We start from the raw sequence: 22,960 nt of genomic DNA on the forward strand, positions 1-22,960 counted from the left end.
CGTCTTTTTCTTTTTTTCTTTTGCTATACTTGGGTTCATTCTGAAATGTGACACTTCATTTGGCCCTTTGTGCTCTATGTCAGCGTCTTCAACTTTATGGATACCATTCTTCTACTAATAGTGTATGTACAACACTTTAAATGTTCTTTATGTATATAGCCCTCACCTGTTATACTTGATAATGTTATTTATGTGAAGTTATAGCTGCTATTTATAATGTTTAGAAATTTACTGAATACAGTAAAATACAATGAAACCGAATCTTACTTTTTCTTCTCAGATTATCAGAAGACTAAAACGTGTAGTACAATCGTATCTCTTTAGACTGAAACAAGGGAAAAGTCAGTAAACAACAACAACCGAAAACTCTGGTAGAATAATTGAAATTTTATATTTTTCAGCTGTGTTTGAAGAGGTATATACAAAGTGTGGAGCAGATTCTCAGGCTGTGAGCCTGCAGAACACGGGTGTTTTAAGAACTAGATCTATCCATCTGATACACAGTCATTTCTCAGTTCTCAGAAAGAAGTATATTAATGGATAGACTTTCCCCTAGTTTTTGGTATTTCTCCCAAATGTGTTCTTAAACTTTTGTTGCCTATTTACTGCTTATAATCGATACAAGAATCTGCTATAAGTTGACACGTTATCAATTATACATTAAATATATCAATATGTCATAGTATATCTTCAAGGGGATTATGATTTTCAGACTCTCCTTGTCTCTGAAAAAGTTAGGAGTTCCCATAAATGAACTTGCAAATCTCCTTTTCTTCTTATGCTGAACTTTCTTTTTTCCTGTCCTCCTGAGAATATCAGAACTTGTTGGTTAGCCAGCTACTAAATAACTAAGAATAGACCGTGGCCTCTGTTGAACATAAACACACACAGTTCATTAAATTTCCCCAAGGGGCCATAACTCATTTGGAAAGATCCCTCAAATTATAAAAAATTCTACCAGAGAAGCCCTTGAATCGATGGTGGCTGGCCAAAAGTGTCCCAGGTGTAGTGCACAATTCTGAAAGCAGGTGTGTTACTTCCTGTATTGGATAAAAAAAAGTATTGGATAGTTCATCAAAATTCCAAACAGTAAAGCCTAGCTCTTACCTAGAAGAAAACATATGTACTGGAGGCCGAATCACTATAACGTAAACCCAGTATATCTCACCTATGGAGGCTGAATCTGTATAAAGTAAACCCAGTATATCTCACCCAGTCAAAAGGAATAGACCTAGACAAATGTCTTGCATTGGGAAACAAGCCAAGTCCGTAGGACCATTATCACGAATTTTTTTTGATTCCTTACAAGATGCTTTAAAAATATTTCTATAGAATTCACTACTGTTTTCCATTAAATAGTCTATCATTTTCTTAAAGTTTTTAAAGGATTCCTCTGTTAGTAATTTCAAAAAATTTGGAATATATAAATGAAAATCTCATGTGTTTTAAGGCAGTATGTCCCGTGAAACTTCATAAATATTAATAATACTGAAGACTTTATGGTTTATTTTTCTAAGCTTACGTGTCATTGCATGAACCATTTTCCAATTATGGCAATATTTACTTTTCCTTTAAGCTCTTGGAAGTCCTGGTGGTTCAGTGGTTAAGTGCTATGGCTGCTACCCAAAGGGTCGGCAGTTCAAATCTACCAGGTGCTCCTTGGAAACTCATTGGGGTGGTTCTGCTCTGTCCTGTAGGGTCACTATGAGTCAGAATCGACTCGACGGCACTGGGTTTGGTTTGGTTTTGGTTTTAAGCTCGTAGTTTTTATGTAGGACAATTATATAGTTTCTAAAAAGTATATCTCAGGGTGATGTTGTTAAGAGGAAATGGATCCTAATAAGCTTTAGTTAAAGCTAGATATAGAAACACATTGCAGTCGCTCAGACATGAAGAGAATAATATTGAAAAGCAGACATAAATTGCATGTTTATTTATGCTAGCTTACTTAATGGGAAAGTGATTTTAGAGTTTTGCATTTTATTGTAGTAATTATCATTTATTTTACTGAGGACAGCTTTTTGTCCAGCCAAGAGTGTGAAATGCATATTTTAAAGTGATCTTATTTGATGTCATTTTTGTCTTCATAGTCTAAATGGATTATTTGAGTTTAGTTGGTTATATAATCTGACTTTTTTCCTATAATAAAAAATTTTTTTTTATTCAGAAAGGAAAGATTATTTTCAGAACATATAAAAAAGCAATGAAAATTCACTTAAAATTAGGGGAAAAAAAATTCAGACAGCCTGAAAATTTAAATGAGATATCATTGATGTAAGTACTGAATACATAGATTAGTACAATTTTGTGAATTAACTGGCAATTATCTGCTAGCTTCTGGGATTGTAGATCAACTGGAGGGATAAACTGTCTCATTTGAGTGCTAATCATGGAGCTAAATGAAGCCTAAGAGATTTATAATAGCAAGTTTCTATCTTTAGGATGAGTTCCTTCAGGAAAGGCAGTCAGCCCTCCTGGCTTGTACTATAGAAATGGAGATTCTGTGGCCACTCTAGTGGCCTGTCCAGAATTTAATCACTCTTAAGTAGATTCTGCCTATATATATTCAATCAATTTGAACTCTGGTGGCCTACCGGTTAAGAGTTACGGCTGCTAACCGAAAGGTCGGCAGTTGGAACCCACCAGCTGCTCCTTGGAAACTCTGTGGGCCAGTTCTACTCGGTTATATTGGGTCGCTATGAGTCGGAATCGACTCGACAGCAACGGATGTGGGTTTTTTTTGGTTTATAGGGTAACCTTTCTTCGAAGATTCAGCATACTCCTTTGTATCCATGAAGATAGATGTTATCTTTATAACCTACTTTGTTTCCCGTAACCCTGATCTTTTCCATATTCCACATACAGCCAACTCCTATTATCTGCCCACAGTAATGAAAAGAAATATAAAAGCTAAAAACAGGAATACAAAAGTCAATTATACATAACTTTGGCCTGCCTTGTATTATTATTATTTTTTTTAATTTTAAAATATTCTTAATGACATTAATACCATTGTACTCAGAAAACATATCAATTTTTATACGAATTGTTTGAAATGTGTCGAGACTTGTTTTATGGGCTGAAAACAATATCAGTATTCGTAAATGATCTGTGTTTGAAAAGAATGTGTATTCTCTAATCTGTGATACAGGGTTCTGTTTTATATATGTATTAGACCAAGCTTGTTAATCATGTATTCTAAATCTTATCTATCATTACTAATGGTTTTTGATTGGCTTCATCTATCAATTAGTATTTTAAATTACACATTCTGATGGTAGATTTGTTCATTTCTACTTGTAGCTGTCAGTTTTTGCTTTATGCATTTTGAAGCATTATTATTGCCTATATAAGAATAATAGATTAGTTGTATCCCCAGACCTCTAGAAATATTTTGCCTTAGAATCTATTTTAGTTGTTAACAGCATAATTATACTACTTTTATTTGTGTTTTTTATTGCTTCTGTTTTTTGTTTAGGAGTTCGTGGGTGGGCGCAAATGGTTTAAGCACTCAAACCACTAGCCAAAAGGTTGGCTGTTCAAACCCACCCAGAGGGGCCTTGGAAGACAGGCCTGGCAGTCTGTTCCCAAAAGGTCACAGCCTTGAAAACCCTATGGAGCCGTTCTACTCTGAACACATTGGGTCGCAATGAGTCAGAATTGATTCCATGGGCGCTAACAACAACAAATTTTTTGTTTATTTTCTGGATTTTCCTCTAGTGATTTTGCTTTCCTTGATTTTTTTAATTGAGAAATTTACTGCAAATAAAATGTAAATATAAAATGAAAAATAGTAAAAATTTAACCACTATATAAACCAGAAATACAACATTGCCATGCCCCAAGAGACCCCTTCATAGGTCCCCCCAGTGGTGGCCCCTTTCTTTACCTTAAAAGATAACCCCAATCATGACTTTTATGTAAATCAGTTCCTTGCTTTGCTTTGCGGTTTTACCACCTACTTAGGCGTCCTAAACAATATAGTTTCACCAATTTTATACTTCATGTAAATGGAATCGTGTAGAATTTTTCTGTGTCTTGCTTCTTTGGCTAAACGTCGTGATTGTCAGTTTCATCTGCATCGTTGTATGTAGTGCTTGGTTCATTTACTAGCATTGCTATAAGCAGCAGCTCTCAAACTTTTTCGTCTTTGGACCCCTTTGTGTAATTAAAAAACTGAGAACTCCAAAGAGCTTGTGTTTGTGTGGCTTACATATGTCTATATTTAGCACATTAGAAATTAAAACTTAGAAAATTTAAAATATTTATTAATCCATGTTAAAATAGTAAGAATAAGCTCATTACATGTTAACATAAACACTTTATTTTCAATAATGTAGTGAGAAGAACAGTGGTGTTTAAAATTCTTTGTAAATTACCTTAATGTCTAGCATAACAGCTGCGTTCTTGTATCTGCTTCTACAGTCAAGCTGTTGAAATCCGTTATTTTGGCGACAGATGCTGTGGGTTGTTTCCCTTGAAGTGACGAACTCATCGGTCCATTTGCAGTAATCTGTCTGCGGATAACGAGGTCTGACTAGCCACAGCTTGTCTGCCAGTTGTCCTTTAATGTAAAAACAGTGGTTCACGAAAATCGCGCATGGCTAGTTGAGCTTGCAGCACAAACCATCACACATTTTTTTTTCCTCAACACAACCATAGCACTTTGGTATGCAGCAGAAGCGATTTACGCGTCCTTCTCATTACATAACACCAAATCTTAAAGATGCGTACATGCCCCAGAAATGTGGACCGACAACGGAAGAACGTGGTGACTTTTTGGCCTTTGGTGTCACTGCGTTGGTTTCTGCAAAGGCTACGGCCGCACTCGTTTTACCTGCTGTTGCTTTTTCCATCAGTGGGAACGTCAACACAAGGCCCAAGGCAAATAGTGCTTTAAGGCACTTTTAAGAAGATATATCAATTTCCTATTTTGTCCAGCTTTTTTAGTTGAAAGGTTGGTGCTAACTGCTAGCCTATCATTACAGAAACCTGGTATATCTTTTTCAACCTGTCTCTTTCCTTGTACCTTAGGTATCTTTCTAAAAAGCGTATTTTGTTTGTTTCTTTTCATCCAGGCTGAAAAGCTGTATGTTTTAACTGGACAAGTCAGTCAATTTACATTATTGTGACTACTAATTTATTGGATTTATTGTAATCATCTCATTCTATGCACTGTTCTTTTTTCTTACTTTCTATTGAATTAACTGAAATTTCTTTTTCCTCTGTTTATTTTTCCCCATATTAGTTCAAAGACATTCTCTATATTTCTATTCTTTGTGCAGTTATTTTTAAAATTTTAATAAGCACACTTAAAGTAATAGAGTTCTTAAGTTATTATTCTCTTCCTCAAACATAAACAATCTTGAAATGCTTCAGTCTTTCACTGTTTGTTGCAGAATTTTTTTCTCTGTCTCCCTTTTAATCCCATAAATTAGCCCTTTTAAATGTATACCATCACTGTTTAGAATTGCCTACTATTTGCCATTCTTTGCTTTTTCCTTACTAATCTTTACCATTCTTTACTCATTCAGTCTGTAATTTTATCCCTTCCTAGACTTCATATCCACAAAGTGTATACTTGAGTGAGAATTTTTTGGTGAATTGAAAAAAAAAAAACTCTCTGAAAATGTCTTTATTTTTCCCTTGGTTTTGAAAGAATTTTACTGAGTGTATAAGTTTAGACTGACATTTATTCTTAACGTACCGTTCCACTGGCTTCTGTTACTGAAATTGGTGGAAAGTCAGGTCTAATTATCATTTATTTGTAGGTGATCAGGTGATCTGTTTTCTTCCTGGCTATTCTAAGATCTTCTTTTCCTTTGGTATACTACAGTTTTACTACAGTGTGTCTCTTCATTCTGCTTTCTATTATAGGACTTCCTGGGCTTCTCAAATATAAAGATTGTTTTCTTCCATTAATTCTTGAAAATTCATTGCCATTATCTCACTGAATATTATCTCTTTACCATTTTACCTATTATTACTTTTTGGACCTTTCATTAGATATTATTGCTTTCTTCTTAACCTCTCTTCAGAAATAATTTGCCATATTTTAATTAATAATTAGTATTATACTGATCAAATACCTTCTTTTACCAACATAAACAGTGACTATTTTTATACACATGGACCTCGCCAGGTGGAGCACACAGACATCAAATTGACTACATCTGTGGAAAGAGATGATGGAAAAGCTGAATATCATGAGTCAGAACAAGGCCAGGGGCCGACTCTGGAACAGACCATCCATTGCTCATATGCAAGTTCAAGCTGAAACTGAAGAAAATCAGAGCAAGTCCACGAGAGCCAAAACATGACCTTGAGTATATCCCACCTGAATTTAGAGACCATCTGCAGAATAGATTTGACGTGTTGAACACTAGTGACCGAAGACCAGACGAGTTGTGGACTGACATCAAGGACATCATCTGTGAAGAAAGCAAGAGGTCACTGAAAAGACAGGAGAGAAAGAAAAGGCCAAGATGGATGTCAGAGGGACCCTGAAACTTGCTCTTGAGTGTTGAGCAGCTAAAGCAAAAGGAAGAATTGATGAAGTAAAAGAACTGAACAGAAGATTTCAAAGGGCCTCTCAAGAAGACTAAGTAAAGTATTATAATGACATGCGCAAAGAGCTAGAGATGGAAAACCGAAAGGGAAGAACACGCTCGGCATTTCTCAAGCTGAAAGAACTGAAGAAAAAAATTCAAGCCTCAAGTTGCAATAGTGAAGGATTCCATGGAGAAAATATTAAACGACGCAGGAAGCATCAAAAGAAGATGGAAGGAATACCCAGAGACATTATACCAAAAAGAATTAGTCGATATTCAACCATTTCAAGAGGTGGCATATGATCAGGAGCCGATGATACTGAAGGAAGAAGTCCAAGCTGCTCTGAAGGCATTGGTGAAAAACAAGGCTCCAGGAATTGATGGAATATCAGTTGAGGTGTTTCAACAAACAGATGCAATGCTGGAGGTGCTCACTCGTCTATGCCAAGAAATATGGAAGACAGCTTCCTGGCCAACTGACTAGAAGAGATCCATATTTATGCCTATTCCCAAGAAAGGCGATCCAACCGAATGTGGAAATTATAGAACAATTTTTTTTTTATCATTAATATCAAACGCAAGCAAAATTCTGCTGAAGATCATTCAAAATGGGTTTCAGTGGAGCTTCCAGACCAAAACAGATCATGAAGAAAGGCCTGACAATTTACTTCCAAAAATAACCCAGTGAAAAACCTGTGGATTACAACAGTCTGATCTGCAGCCAATCGTTTGGGATGGTCCGGGACTGGGCAGTGTTTCTTTCCATTGTACATGGGGTCATCGTGAGTCAGGAGCCAGTTCAGTGGCAGCTCACAACAGCAACAATAGTAAAGACCATTTACTTTGCTCACTGGTTACTTTATCTTTCCCCCCAGTAAGCCTGATCTCTGACCCCAGCTTCGCACAGGATGTTTGCCTTTCTGGGCATGGACCTCTTTAGGGAGCCATTATTCTGCCACCACAGTGATATGTTCTCTTCTTCAGTCAGTCTTCTTTCTTCTTTTTTTTTGTTCCTTCCCTTTTCCTTCCTTCCTTTGTCTTTCTTTCCCCCATTCTTCTGTTCCTCCATCCCTTCTTTCCTTCTTTCTGATTTTCATGGCTTCTTCAGGCTTATTTTAAATACTCTATTATATTTTTGGAAACCCTGGTGGCATAGTGGTTAAGTGCTACAGGTGCTAACCAAGAGGTCAGCAGTTCAAATCCTCCAGGCGCTCCTTGGAAACTATGGGGCAGTTCTACTCTGTCCTATAGGGTTGCTAGGAGTCAGACTCCACGGCAGTGTGTTTTTGTTTGTTTTTATTATATTTTTCTGGTGTCAAAGCTTCCCGTTAGTTTTGCATGTTTTTAAAATTTGTTCTTAATTTCATCATCCAAGTCATTGATTAAAAAATTAAATACCGGTGCCAGAATAGACGTATATATGGGAATCAATGAGTGTGCCAGGCAAATCTCTGATATAATTAGCTTTTTTTCTGTATTGGTATGTATCATATATGTCATATATTTACTTGGTACAGGCATGGCAGTAATTACTGTGGAGATATTTTCCCTGCCCTCAAAAACTTTGTAATTTAAAAGGTGCTATATGATAAAAGCAAATATAGCCAGTTGCAGTAATTCAGTAATACATTCCCACTGGGTGTTTTTTGGGGGATTCCCTCATAATTTATTCTTTGTCACTAAATTATGAGAAGAAAAAGTTTTCTGCACCAGGGACTATTGAGCTGTTTTTTTCTAAGTAAGATTTTATTATTATTATTATTTAAAAAGTTACTTCTTATATCAAGATAAATCAATTGTAATATAAAGGAAAAGCAAAAGGAAGAAAATTAAAAACCCTAATCTAACTATTCAGAAATAATCAGTATATTTTAGTATTTTTACTTCATTTTTTTCTATGTTCAGAATATATATCTTTTCTGTATAGGTATCCATGTCAATATAGCTTGTTAAACTAATTTTATCAAACTACATTGACTTAATGTGGTATGAATATTTTTCTAGTTTCAGCAGTGTGTGTGTGTGTGAGATGGTGACCAGTGTTTGGAAGTAGAGAAAAGGCCAGACTTCACAAAGGGAATCATCCCTGTTACCTTCCTAGTAATAAAACCCACTGCTGTCGAGTTGATTCCAACTCATAGCGACCCTATAGGACAGAGCAGAACTGCCCCATAGAGTTTCCAAGGAGCGCTTGGCGGATTCGAACTGCTGACCTCTTGGTTAGCAGCGATAGCACTTAACCACTATGCCGCCAGGGTTCCCTTCCTAGTAATAGCGGGCATTAAACCTTATTTTCCTGTTGGATAAGTTTAGCCATCCCTCTCTTGATCATATATTATTAACCTTCTAAGTTACAATAGAAAATGCATCTAGTTCAAACTATTTAGATAATATTTTCAGAACAAGCATTCAGTCCCTCTAGTATTTATTGAGGTATACTATACCTATTTTTTTTTTTTACATGAGCTTTGTCAGTTCTATATTCAGCTGATTTTACTTATTTAGCTTCTAACCTAGTTAAAGCTTATTTAGTTACTAAAGGGGGTGATGAGCAGATTTTCATTCATGTTGTTACACAGATGTTTATGGTCACACTTATATCTGTGTTATCGTAGTAGTTCCTGCTAAAGAATCTTTTATTATTAACATTTTCAAAGATTTTATTAAAATATGAGCAGTTGATAACAGTGGATTATAATTTAGAAGCTCTTTGAAATAATTCCTAGATGAACCATAATTTTGTTAGTGGCACCAGACTTTTAAAGATCAAGACAAAAGAAAAATGTTCTTATCCCCAGACACTGACTCCTGGGCACACTGTGTAGCGTTTCCTTCTCACACTAACCCACATGCCACCAAACCTGAGAGCCCGTGAAATCTTACTCTTTCAGAAACTCATTTCATTATTTTTGTCTATAGGAGCCCAAATTAGGCTTGCATTTCTACATTGTCGGCTGAAATTTAGACTACGCTTCTTAATGTTGGTATCTCCTTCTTCAGATTAGCCAAGACCGAAGTAGAAGCTAGCGTTCTATCCTTGTAGTAAAGACGAGAAAGTATCTTACCCATTTAAAATAGACACACCTACCAGATCCCTGAGTAGCTTTGAGTGGTTTGACTTAACCAGGTATATTTCTTTTTGACAAGTTTTGAATTAATTTAAACTTTGTTTTTCTAAAGTATGGTTATAGCCATTTTGATCCTTTGATACACAGACTAACAAGCTGTATAATACCCAACAGTAATTCAGTTGTAAATGAGGCATGATTTTTATAGTTCACGTACCTAAATCTTTTTCAAATAGATTTACTTTGCAGAAGGTGTGAATAAAATTTTTGCTTTACACTTTCTTAGAAGTTATGCACCATTTAGTATAAGGACATGAGGGGGAGAATTTGATTCTTTTTGACAAAGCCTGGTTGTACTTAGAAACAGTGGTTGTATATGTACCATTACACCTTTGAAAGTACCAGGGGTATACCGGCAGTGTAATACAGTACTGTGTGCAGCAGAACACAAAAAAGGTAAGCTAATGTGTTTTCTTCTCTTTTCAAGGTTGGTTAGAAGAGGTTTAAAGTTATCATTCTTCGTGACTCTTCTTTAGATTTCAGTTGTGCCCCTTAAAATTTCTACAGGTACTGAAAACAGATGGAGAGGAAATTGTCTCCAGAAGCTACTGGGATACGCTGAGACGTAACACAAGCCAGGCCCTCTTTTCAGACCTTGCAGAGGTATGATCAAACTCCAACCAGGTCGTGGTGCTCTTTTCCCTTGTGTTAATCTCGTCTTCATTTCCTTTTAGAATCACAGGGATAAAACTGGAAATGTATTTTGGATCATATATCCCCCCAGTAAAGCAATAAAGACTACATATAAGCTCTATATTTGGATATGTCGGCTGTGCTGTAGAGGGCGGTGAAGTTACATAAAATCATTTATTTTAAATTAACCTGTTTGTCATATGAAATATGGCTGTCCACCTTAACTAAGAGAAGATACTGTGATTTTTTGATTGAGGATCACTTTCTAGAAACTGGAAAACAGTATTTTATAGCTTCACTGAGTCTTTTAGCCCTGCCGTTTACCATGTCACATGAAATGCCGAATGGTTAACTTGGTGAAACGTAGTTGACTCTTCGCAGTTATGATAAAGACTTTAGCAATTCCGTTTCCTAGTAGTAATAGTGAGCGGCTCACCCAGGCGGTGGTGGCAGGTGCGACACGCAGTAGGAACAGCCCATCCAGGAGGGCGAGCATTTTACCCTGACGTTGTGGGAGATCGTCGAGGCAGGGCGAGCATTTTACCCTGACGTTGTGGGAGATCGTCGAGGCAGGGCGAGCATTTCACCCTGACGTTGTGGGAGATCGTCGAGGCATGGTGAAAACAAGAAGCAGACTGGCCGTTATTCCGTTTTATTACCGTTTTGAGCTCTGTGCGGACACGTGCCTTATCGCTGCACCTGGGGGGACTGCCGCGCCAGCCTTCTCTCTTGACGTCTCTGTTCATACGGATTCTTAATTTTTAAACCTCCTTAGAGACGGCTGTCGGTCCTACTGCCAAGGCCATTTCAGTGAATTCCAAGAGAGAGATTCTTCATTGTCTTTTTCTCTTTAAAAATTAGCTTCCATTCCTTTTCCTGAACTTTAAGTTTGACTTGGTAAAAAATCACACCTGACACTATGTAGAGAAGCAATGTGGAGTCCAGTATGACTTCTGTTATCCATAGTGAGAGCGTTGCTTAGTTTATGTCTCTGGGCTTGACAAAACACCTGGAAATGTTCATTTTTGTTGCTTATGCTTAATTTTAAAATTCCCGAACAGATAAAACATTTTGCCCTATGTCTTATTTGTTCATAATATATAAATATCATTATGACCAGCAATTACTTTTTAAATTTAAGCTATTTTAAGGATGAAACAGCAGTGTGTGTTCCCTTTATAGATATTTTAGAATTGCTTCATTTTTTAACCTTTTATTTAGGCACATAAGAGTAGCTGGGAACATCACCCCTACAGTCTCTCCAAACACACCGTAACCGAGTTTTCAGGTGTCAGATGAGCAGTCGTGTCACTGGTGTCTCTGTCCATACTGGAATATCCAGCCCTCTGTCTCCAACCTGGAAACCCTGGTGGCATAGTGATTAAGCGCTATGGCTGCTAACCAAAAGGTCGGCAGTTCAGATGCACCAGACGCTCCTTGGAAACCCTACGGGGCAGTTCTACTCTGTCCTGATAGGGTCACTATGAGTCGGAATCAACTCGATGACAATGGGTTTGGTTTTTTGTTTTTATCTCCAGCCTATCTTTAAATCCATCTAACTCTGCTGGAAGTTCTCACAGACAGAGCCTGCTCTTAGATGCTAAATTGAATTTAAGTCTGGGGAGGTTTAATACCAAATGACCGGTCAGCTCTTATGTACTCGGAAGATTACATGATTTGTATAAAATCTTCTGAAAATGTTTGTGGCTCTATCAGCGGTGTGGTGGAGCAGGCTTTTACCAGCTTCCGAGATACCACCTACCGCTACACATCTCTTCCCAGCTCAGCATTCTGTAACCTCCGTTTGTTTGCTTGAAAGTGGCCATGATGGGAGTGTTAATACTGCAGAAACTGGCAAACACTACAAAACAGGCTTTTTTTCCTTCAGAGATCCAATTTACCAGCGTACCTTTAGCTACATCAATCCACGCTAGGGTCATGAGCTTTTAGATTAATGAATTGACTCAAACGTAATTATGAAAGTAAATCTAATGGAGTGGAAGAAGAGGAAAAGAAAACAAAACTTACATTATGTTCCAACTAAAATAATTACTTGGGGATTGTCTCTGTTATTGCCCTCCCGCATTAGAGAAGATGATAAATGAGAATTAACTATAGTTAAATTACAACCAATTGTAATTCCTTGCAATTTACCACTCATACCAATATAATATTGAATTGTTTATAGTATCAGTATTTCAGAATTCAAATTGGCTCTGAAAGAAGGCCTGGAAATCAATTTGTATGTGTAGTTCTTTGTTACCTATTTAAAATGTCAGTATTGAAATCAAGTAGTTTAAATATTGTAGGTAAATAGAACATTGGCCTCTCAGATTCTTACTCCAGAGCTGTTCCTAACCGTAGACTTTTTTCCTAGTAAAACTGTGTTGTGATGAAAATTTGAATATACCACAGCTGAAATTACTTTCTAATCAAAATCATATATAATAAATCCTTGGTATAGAATGTGACATGCTTTTAATACAGCTGTTGCATGTAGCCTGTCAGCACCAGAATTATAAAAACTTTTAAGTTCTACAGATGAAATTTAGAAATTTTTCTTACGTACTTTAAATTCTACTATCCTTTATAAATTTCAATAGAGTATTCTAGAACTGTGTGGACAGGTTTGAAGATTTCCCCCAGACCTGGATAGAGCTTGCTGAGATTATTACATTTTAATCAATAAAAATGTTAAAAGGATATCTTAAAACTATTTAATAGTTTGACATACTTGTATTCCGTGCAAATTTATTGTTTTGCTCCATTTTTATGACATCATTCTAAGTAAATGTTAATCAAAACAAGTTAGATAATGACCTTTCGTGTATGTGGCCCATGGGGTTCTCTTGTGGCTTTGTTTTCTCGCTTTGTTATAAAAACACCTGAATTCATTTTATCTTAACAAAGAGCACAAGAATCAAAGGGATAAAGTCTCCCTTTTTGTCTCACCCCTTACGTGATTTAAGTTATGTAACACTGTGAGGATACCAGCGACACTGGTATGGTTTTCAATGACTCTGAGCAGGACTCTTTCACTGAATGGGAAAAAAAAAAATGTTTTCACCATTTCCATTTTCTAATTTTTTTTTCCCCCGAATGTCACACTGTCTCTTACGCCTCCGTGGGTCTGCGTTATCCGGATCAATGCAACCTAAATCTAATAAGATTTTGATGATGAAAGACTGTAAGTGAAGCTCTGCCGTGCTCAGTGGGCATGAGAAAAACTGCCTGAATGAGGCCATTATTTAAAAGCTGTGTAAAACAAAGCCATCTACATTTCAGTGTTTTATGTCTTCAGGTAAAGGCCATCACAGCCCCGGAGAAAAACATCCAGTCATTGGGTCGCCTGAGCTCACTGCCTTTCGCTGTTCCCGGACTCTCTCATTTTAAGGCATTTTTTTCCAGATCTGTATACTCTGTATGTGTAGTTTCACCTATGAAAAAGAAATAAGAATGCACCACATAAAAATGTTTTTTCTTCCTCAAAGACTCCACATTATTATATTTTCTGTCCAGTTCTTTTTCAACTCCTTGAAATACATTTAGCAAAACTAAATAATAGCTGAACTTCATGGAGCATTGACAGCATGCCTGCCATGGTGCAGAGTGGTTTACCTCTGGTATTTAATCCTTACAACAGCCCTTTAGGGTATCATGTGCTTTTATTATTCCTGAGGATAACAACGAGATCCTCAGAAAGGTTAACGTCCCCACGGTCACACAGCTAGCTACTAAGGAGAAGAGTCAGGAATCGAAGCCAGCCATCTGACGCCTGAGCTCACCATCTTATCTGTTCACCACACTACTGCTTATTTACGAAGGAAGCGAACAGCTCTTCCTAAAACACCATTCCCCCGCCTCCTTTTCTTCCCCCCTCTTTGTCCCTTCTTTTCTTCCCTATTCCTCTAACTTCCAGACAGATGCCCTGGTTCTTCCTGCTGACTTTTGATCACCTGGAGCCTCCGCTCTAATGCTGCACTTATTCTAATAGTATTCTAATGCTTTCTCAAATATTTTCTCGCCTGCTGACTTAGCTGTCTCATGATAATAAACCAATTAAATGTGATGGAACTAAATCACAAAAAGGTGTCAGTAAACATCAGATTTCATCGTTTTTTAAAAAGTATTATTGTTATAAATATGACTATTTCCATTTTACAAATAAGGAAACTGAAGTCCCAGAAAAGTTAGCCCATTCTTCTGATTTTAAACCCTATCCTCTTCCCATTGGAGCAGTCTGCCTCCTCAACCGAAAACGGTTTACTGGTGAGATTGGTGCCGTTCTGCACTGCTCAGATGACACTGCTCGGCTTTCACACATGACGCCCTGAAGGGCTGGCTCCACCTCAGTATTTCAGCATCCATAATAAGCTATTTGGAGAAAATATGTCCAAAAGATGATGTATGACACCTGGCTGCATTATTCCTCCCCGTTTTTTAGCAGTCAGATCAAACCGCTGTCCTATCTGCAAAGAAGTTAGTGGTATTCAGGGAACTTCTCGGGTATTCCATCCCCTGAGAGGGCTTGGGACTTGTTAGCAAGCTAAATTGAGAAGAAGTGGTGCGATCTTCTACACCATTTATAAGGAGGTTATAGGCTGGAGATTGCTTAGGGAAATCCAAACTCAATTCCTTTAATAGAATATATAGATGATTACTAAAGGATTTCAACTATTTTAGATAATTTAAGATATAGATGCCTACATTCTGGGGTTTTGAGTTGTTGTTCTTAGGTGCCATCAAGTTGGTTCCGACTCATAGCGACCCTGTGTTCAACAGAATGAAACGCTGCCCGGTCCTGCGCCATCCTCACAATCGTTATGCTTGAGCCCACTGTTGTAGCCACCACGTCAGTCCATCTCATTGAGCGTGTTGCTCTTTTCTCCTGACTTTTTTTTCTCTACCAAGCCTGATGTCCTTCTCCAGGGACTGATCCCTCCTGATAACATGTCCAAAGTATGTGAGATGAAGTCTTGCCATCCTCACTTATAAGGAGCATTCTGGTTGTATTTCTTCCTAGATGGATTTGTTTGTTCTTCTGGCAGTCCGTGGTGTATTCGACATTCTTCACCCACACCATAGTAATTAAAGTAGCAGACTGATAACTGTTCAGAAGAACAGTGTAATGGATTAAAGGAGGGCAAATTGGAGACAAAAATGACCCATCAGAAGATGTAGTCTCTATTCCATACTAATCGTTAGAAGAGAAGAAAAATATTTAGTCTAGGGAGGAAGGAAATAAAGACTTGAGAAATGTTATGAAGGAGGAAATAGCTACCTTTGTGAAAGCTTGGGAAGAGGGCCTTTCAGAATCAAAGGAATATCCAAGGTTAGTTTGTGGAAGGTGTATGAGATGAGTCTTTGGTCAGGAAATGGAGGAAAAGCCTGATCCTTTGTGGAGAAGTATTTGTTTTCTGTTTCTTATGTTTGCTATGGACTCCCACCAGGATCCTGGCCAAGAACTAATACATTCTGACTATGCACCTTTATGTGGTCGTTTGCAGCTATTTTTTGATACAGAAAATGATAGTGTTATTTAGCCTTTTATTTTTCGTAACATTTCTGAGGACGATATGTAAATCATATGTAAAATCAGCTGAATATCTGACTCTTGTACCTGAGTTTATAAAAGGGCTATGAGTTAATGGCCAAGTGAAAAGGAAGGAAGGAAGGAAGGAAGAGGCAGAGGGGGAGAGGAGGAGAGGGTGAGGAAGGAAGAAAAGAAAGGGGAAAAACCTATAAAATTACTTTAGAGGAAGGAAAGACTTTCTGAGGCCATTGAAACTTTATAAGGACTATAATCAGGCTATTTCAGAAACACTTGTTGAAACTTAGCTGATAATTTGAGTAGGGAAGGCGACATCTTCTAGAATTAATTTCTTATCCATTCAAGAAATTACATAAGAGTTTTGTTTGAAAAAATATAGATGATGTATATTCTAAGGTAATAATATTAGTATAGTTTCTTCTTCCAAATAGACGATGTTCTATTTAAAGTATCATGATTACGGAATTCAGTAGGAAAGAGACGGTGAAAGGAAGCTGCTTTGTGAAGCTTGACGGTGTCCTGTTGTCAGCCGCACAGCATTCGACACATCTGAAGAATTTACCGCTTTTGGACATTCTTTAAAAAATGGCTTTTCAGGTTGATTAGGAAAATCCAAACTAAATTGCTTAAATAAAAATTGAATATTTAGATGATTACTAGAGAATTTCAACTACTTTAAGTAACTTAAAGTATACTTATCCTACATGTATAATTTGAGGATAAAAACTTTTTAGAATATAGTCATTTTTAATTCTACTGTATCTTTTATTCAAATTTCTATTTTCAAAATTTGAGCTTAATTTTAACTACAATTGCATGTCTTTATATAGCCATGTAGAGGAGCCCTGGTGGCACAGCTGTTAAGCTCTTGGCTGCTAACTGAAAGATCAAAGGTTTGACCCCACAAGCCGCTCCATGGGAGAAAGATGTGGCAGCCTGCTGCCATAAAGATTACGGCCCTGGAAGCCCCACAGGGCAGTTTTACTCTGTCCTGTAGGGTCGCTCTAAGTCGGAATCGACTCGACAGCAAAGGGTTTTGTCGTTTTGTTTTTTTGGTTATGTAGCTTGTGCCTTTCATTCTAATGTCAGTGTATTTATGGTCTTTATATATAAAAAATATACATATATATATATGGATACTAAAATTCTTTGAGGGGTATTATCACTATTATTTATTGCAGCTAACTTGCAATGTGTGATTTTTTTTAAAGCGGGCTGATGACATCTCGTGTTTAGTAGCAGATACTACACTTCTTGTACACTTTTTTGGAAGGAAAGGAAAAGCTGAGCTCAACTTTGAAGACTTTTATAGGTGAGCCTTCATTTTTACACTTGTGTTGAAAACTTTTAGCATGCTACAGTGGGAAGGGGCTTTAGAGATCATCTAGGGCGACGATGCTTTACTGCTTTCGTCTTAACTACGGACACTCCCACTCCCTCAGCAGTGAACGCTCACGTCTGTCAGTGCCTCCATGCCAGTGCTTATACTGGTAATCATGGCAGGAAGTTACTGAACAGTAAAACAGGCCCGGGTCTCTGGCTTGATTGTTACCTCCTAGACAGTCAGAAGAAAGTGTATTGCCAATTTCTTAGTCTTAATAAGCCACAGTAACAGTGACAAGCACGTGTGTGGTGTTTACTGTGTGACTGACACAATGCATTAAAACTCTTAACATCTCTTTGCTGCCCTCTGAGGTACTTTTTGTTATCCAGTTTAGGAAACCAAAATCCAGAGAAGCTAAGTAACTTGCCTCAGGTGCCACAGTCATTAGGTGGTAAAGCCTCTCCGAACTTGGGCTCTTCCCATTTACAAAGAACTTCACGAAGCTTTGTGTCATCATATAATTAAATTATTCCCATGTAACCTTTATAATCATTTTATGTTGATCCTGTTCGTTCTTTATGGGATTTTTGTCACAGATTCATGGATAACCTCCAAACAGAAGTCCTAGAAATAGAATTCCTTTCCTACTCTAATGGAATGAATACCATCAGTGAAGAAGATTTTGCTCACATTCTTTTGAGATATACTAATGTGGAAAATACGTCAGTATTTTTGGAAAATGTGCGTTACAGCATACCTGAAGAAAAGGTATCTAATCCCCTATATTTATTTTGCTAGGTATATTATTGCCTTGTAATTCTGTGTTACAAGGAAATACAGAAATATAAAATATTTTGCCCTTTTGTTAATTCTTTTACACCTCTATGGATTTATAGATACTTTGGATATATTCTTTTTTCCCTGTATCCTAAGTGCTCTGGCTAATTTTTTTTTTATTATTATTAATTTAAAACTCTGGATAGAGATCTGTATTTTTCCGAAGTATGTCGAAAACCCTTAAGGCTATTCAAAATTGATTTATTCAAATTAACATCATTTTCCAAAAGAATTCTGCTGAGCTCTATACTTTGACTACTACATAAACATTACCTCTTAATAAACAGTTTATATTGACATCAATCCAGTCACACCTTATTCATTTCTAGAATACCCTTAATAAAGGGTCATTTGAAGATAGCCATTGCTGAGTGAGTGATCTTATCAGCAGGTGAAGTGAGGTATTTCAGAGAGTTTTGATGGCATGAATGGTTAAGGACCTGGAACAACCGATTGTCTATTTGTGTAGTAACGAATCTGTTGTCAGCAATTCTGAGCAGTCGCATTATCTAGTGGCTCTTTGACTGCATCACTGCAACCAAATAGAACTGGTGTTACAAGTAACCCTTCAAGCGTGAGGTGTTTTGAATATACTGCCCTCTGTTTGTGTTTATAGAAGGATCGGGTTAGCCTATCCTAGAAAAACTTGCAAATAGTTTGACTTTGTTTAGAACAGACACACTGTGACGGTGCTCGCAATTCTCCAGGACCTCTAAGGAAGGAGAAGAAAGGATTTGATGCATTTGGCCATTAGTTTGCATTATCTGTTCATCAGAGGCTTTTATCTGTTTTCCATGTTGAACTGAATTTTCCCAATTCATAGATACTTCCCTAAAAAATAAGTATTGGAAAGTGTACTACCTCGTCAAGTTATTAAGGTGTTACTTAGGACCTTAAAGAATCTGCTTTTTTTTCCCCCTCCTTTTCTTTTATTAAATACAAACATAAAAGTCAGTGCTCAAAAAGTTAGATTCCAGGCTGGAAGCTTTACAGGAGCACTTCGTACTGTTTCCGCAACTAGTTTTTACATTTAAAATTATTTCAAAATAAAAAACTTTAAAAAGTTAGATTCAGCTTCTGAAAATTCATTGATACAAGTATCTTAAGCACTATAATTTATTACAGTAGAAAAAGATTTGGCAAGTGAGCCAGCATTGATTGAATGTTTATACCATGCTTTTTTTTTTTTCCGTGTATTACCTCATGAAATCCCCAGAACACCCTTCCAGTTATTGACACCTTTGTTTTAGAAAGAGGGAAGCTAAAGCTCTCAAGTACTTGAACACTTGCCCAAGGATGCAAACCCAGGACTCTCTAAGCCGGTGGTATTCCTACCACACCTACTTAGTCTTTACTCTCACCACTCATCCCCTCCCTCCAAAAGAATACAGCTAGTCCCTGACTTACGATGGATTCCTTTCTGACGACTCCGTCGTAAGTCGGTTCTGACGTAGTCGAATACCTCTTTTTTTTTTTGGTAGTTTTCATTATTATTGCCTTTATCACCGATATCTTTATAAATTCCATCTTTGTCTTTGGGGTTTGGAAACATCATGTATAAACATCTATGCTTTAGAGCATAGGAGTGATGTTCATTAATTCAACAAGTATTTATCCACTGAGTGTTTACTGGGTGTCTACTTTGACACTCAGATATGATCTGATTTACTGTTTCAGAAAGAACACTTTTGCTGCCATATACAGACCAGATTTTAGTTGGCCCAGCTTTGAAACAAGGTGACAGGTTAAGGCACTGTTATAGGAGTCTAGGCAAGAGATGAGCATGGCTTATACCAGAGTGAGAGTAGAAAAAATGGTCAGGTGCTGGATCACCTAAAAAGTAAATCCAGGAGACCTTGTTGGTGAAGGTAAAAGAGGACTCAGGAAGAACTCTTGGGGTTTTGGCCTGCACCACCAGGTGAAATAATGGTGCCATTTACTGAGCTAAGCAAGAATATGGGTTTAGGGTTAGGAGGGAATCAAGAGTTTTATTTTGGACAAGTTAATTTGAGATTTGTACTAGATAACCTAAGTGAAGATAGTAAGCAGGCAGATAGATGTGTGAATCTAGCGTTCAGGGGAGCAGTCAGGACTCTGTTGATAGCTGCTAGTATACTGATTTCCGAATTGTGTCTTCAGCTTAAACTTCTCTCCTCAATTCCAGACTTTTTCATCCCACCTGGTAGCCAGTAGACATTTCGGGCTTAATGGTTCCAAATGAAACTCCTGATCATCCCCCACAAAACTTGTTCCACACACCATCTTCCCTGCTTTAGTTAATAGAAACTCCTTTCTTCTAGTTGCTCTGGCCAAAATGTTGGACACCTTACTATCATGCTCTATGCAATCTATCAGCAAACCCTATCGAATCTACTCTAACAAACAGAGTGTGGCCATTCCACGGCTACCACCCATGTCACCATTCTCTCTGGCCAGGATTATTGCAGTTGCCTCCTAGATCATCTCTCTGCTTCCCACTTTGCCTCCTTACAGTGTGTTCTCAGTCTAGCGATTAAGGAGATGCTTTACACCAACATTTAGAACTTAACATGGTAAAAACCCCCCATTTTTCTCCAAGTAAAAGCTGTAGTCCTTACAGTGGCCCACAGGGCATACCCAGCCTGCTTCCTCATCACCTCTCTGACCTCACTCCTACCACCTCTCTGCTTGCTTGCTCTGCTCCAGCCACACTGGCCTCTTTTCTGTTTCTCAAATACCAGGCAAGCATCTGTCTCTTAACACATGTTCTTTTCTCTCCCAGAATGTTCTTCTCTAGGTATCCACCTGGCTCTCTCTGTTATTTTTCAGTGAGGCCTACCATATCCAATATAATATATAAATAATAGTTTGTGAGTAGCATATGACCTGTTTTATAAATTGTAGCCTATTATGTGAATTATAACTCCCTCCCATGACATTCCCTGCCCCTTCTTACCTTAAACTGTGGTTTTTTTCCAAAGCATTATCACCTTCTAACATACTATATAATTTGCTTGTTTTGATTTTTTATTGTTTATCTGGATAAACTAAATCATTTACTTATTTTTATTGTTTACTCTCTGTCTCCCCCATCTACAATGTAAGCTCCAAGGGGGCTGGTATTCGTGTCTGTTTTGTTCACTCATATATCCACAGCATCTCGAACATCTGTTGAATGAATGGATAGATGGCATTTAAGGTGAGGAACTTAGTTTATGAATTTTACCGAAAGATATTCCCTCATGTGTGAAATGACGGTGTACTAGGTTATTCATTACAGTGTTGTTTGTAATAGCAAAAGATTGGAAACTACTTAAATGTTTTTCAGTAAGCCACTGGTTAAATTAATTGATGTATCTATCTGTACAATGGAATCTCACATTGGCCATTTTGAATCAGACAGTCATATAGTGTACTATGCCGGAAATGACAAACTGAAGAGAAATGGTGTAGCATTCATCGTCCAAAAGAACATTCAAGATCTATCTGTCCTAAAGTACAACACTGTCAGTGATGGGATAATATCCATATGCCTACAAAAAAGTTAATACGACTGTTATTCAAATCTACGCACCAACCACTAATGCCAAAAATGAAGAAATTGAAGATTTTTACCAAATGCTGCAGTCCAAAATTGATAAAACATGCAATCAGGATGCATTAATAATTGTGAGTAATTGGAATATGGAAGTTGGAAACAAAAAAGAAGAATCAGTAGTTGAAAAATATGGCCTTGGTGATAGAAATGATGCCAGAGATCGCATGATAGAATTTTGCAAGACCAACTCCCTATTCATTGCAAATACCTTTTTTCAACAAAATAAATGGCAGCTATATACACATGGACCTCACCAGGTAGAATGCACAGGAATCAAATCGACTACATCTGTAGAAAGAGACAATGGAGAAGCTCAATATCATCAGTCAGAATAAGACCAGGGGCCAATTGCGAAACAGGCCATAAATTGCTCATATGCAAGTTCAAGTTGAAGCTGAAGAAAATTAAAACAAGTCCACAAGAGCCAAAGTATGACCTTGAGCATACCCCACCTAAATTTAGAAACCATCTCAAGAATAGATTGAACGCATTGAACACTAATGACCAAAGACCAGACAAGTTGTGGGGTGACATCAAGGACATCATCCCTGAAGAAAGCAAAAGGTCATGAAAAAGACAGGAAAGAAGTAAAAGGCCAAAGTGGATGTCAGAAGAGACTCTGAAAGTTGCTTTTGAACATACTGTAGTGAAAGTTAAGGAAAAAATGATGACATAAAAGAGCTGAACAGAAGATTTCAGAGGGCAACACGAGAAGACAAAGTATTATGAAGTGTGTGAAGACCTGGATTAAGAAAACAAAAAGGGAAGAACACACTCAGCATTTCTCAAGCGGAAAGAACTGAAGAAAAAATTCAAACCTTGAGTGGCAATACTGAAGGACTCTAGGAGCAAATACTGAACTATGAGGGAAGCATCAAAAGAAGATGGAAGAAATACACGTACTCACTATACAAAAAGAATTGGTCGATGTTCAGCCATTTAAAGAGGTAGCATATGATCAAGAACTGATGGTACTGAAGGAAGAAGTCTAAGCTGCACTGAAGCCTTTAGCAAAAAAACAAGGCTCCAGGAGTTGACGGAATACCAGTTGAGATGTTTCAGCAAACTGATACAACACTGGAAGTGCTCACTCGTCTATTCCAAGAAATTTGGAAGACAGCTACCTGGCCGACCAACTGGAAGAGAAAAATATTTGCGCCCGTTCCAAAGAAAAGTGATCCAAGGGAATGTGAAATTATCGAGCACTAGTTTTTTTTTCTTTTTATCATTAATATCACATGTAATTCAAATTTTGCTGAAGATAATTCAAACATAGTTGCAGCAGTGCATTCACAGGGAATGCCATAAATTCAAGCTAGATTCAGCAGAGGGCATGGCGTGAGGGGTATCATGCTGATG

The 22,960-nt window shown here is 37.4% G+C and overlaps 1 protein-coding gene across 2 annotated transcripts in view; it reads left to right on the forward strand.

Annotated features, from left to right (window-relative positions):
• The window catches only part of MICU3 (mitochondrial calcium uptake family member 3), a 102,635-nt gene that overhangs the window by 63,105 nt on the left and 16,570 nt on the right, over positions 1 to 22,960 (forward strand). The window contains exons 8-11 of one of the 2 annotated variants that reach the window (XM_049865266.1): positions 84 to 122; positions 10,187 to 10,282; positions 17,075 to 17,175; positions 17,784 to 17,955. In XM_049865266.1, coding sequence (XP_049721223.1) covers positions 84 to 122; positions 10,187 to 10,282; positions 17,075 to 17,175; positions 17,784 to 17,955 — 408 coding nt within the window. The remainder of the gene's footprint in view (positions 1 to 83; positions 123 to 10,186; positions 10,283 to 17,074; positions 17,176 to 17,783; positions 17,956 to 22,960) is intronic. The other variant, XM_049865267.1, reaches the window with a different exon arrangement.

Source organism: Elephas maximus, chromosome 22 (genome assembly GCF_024166365.1).
Source record: "Elephas maximus indicus isolate mEleMax1 chromosome 22, mEleMax1 primary haplotype, whole genome shotgun sequence".
NCBI lineage: Eukaryota > Metazoa > Chordata > Mammalia > Proboscidea > Elephantidae > Elephas > Elephas maximus.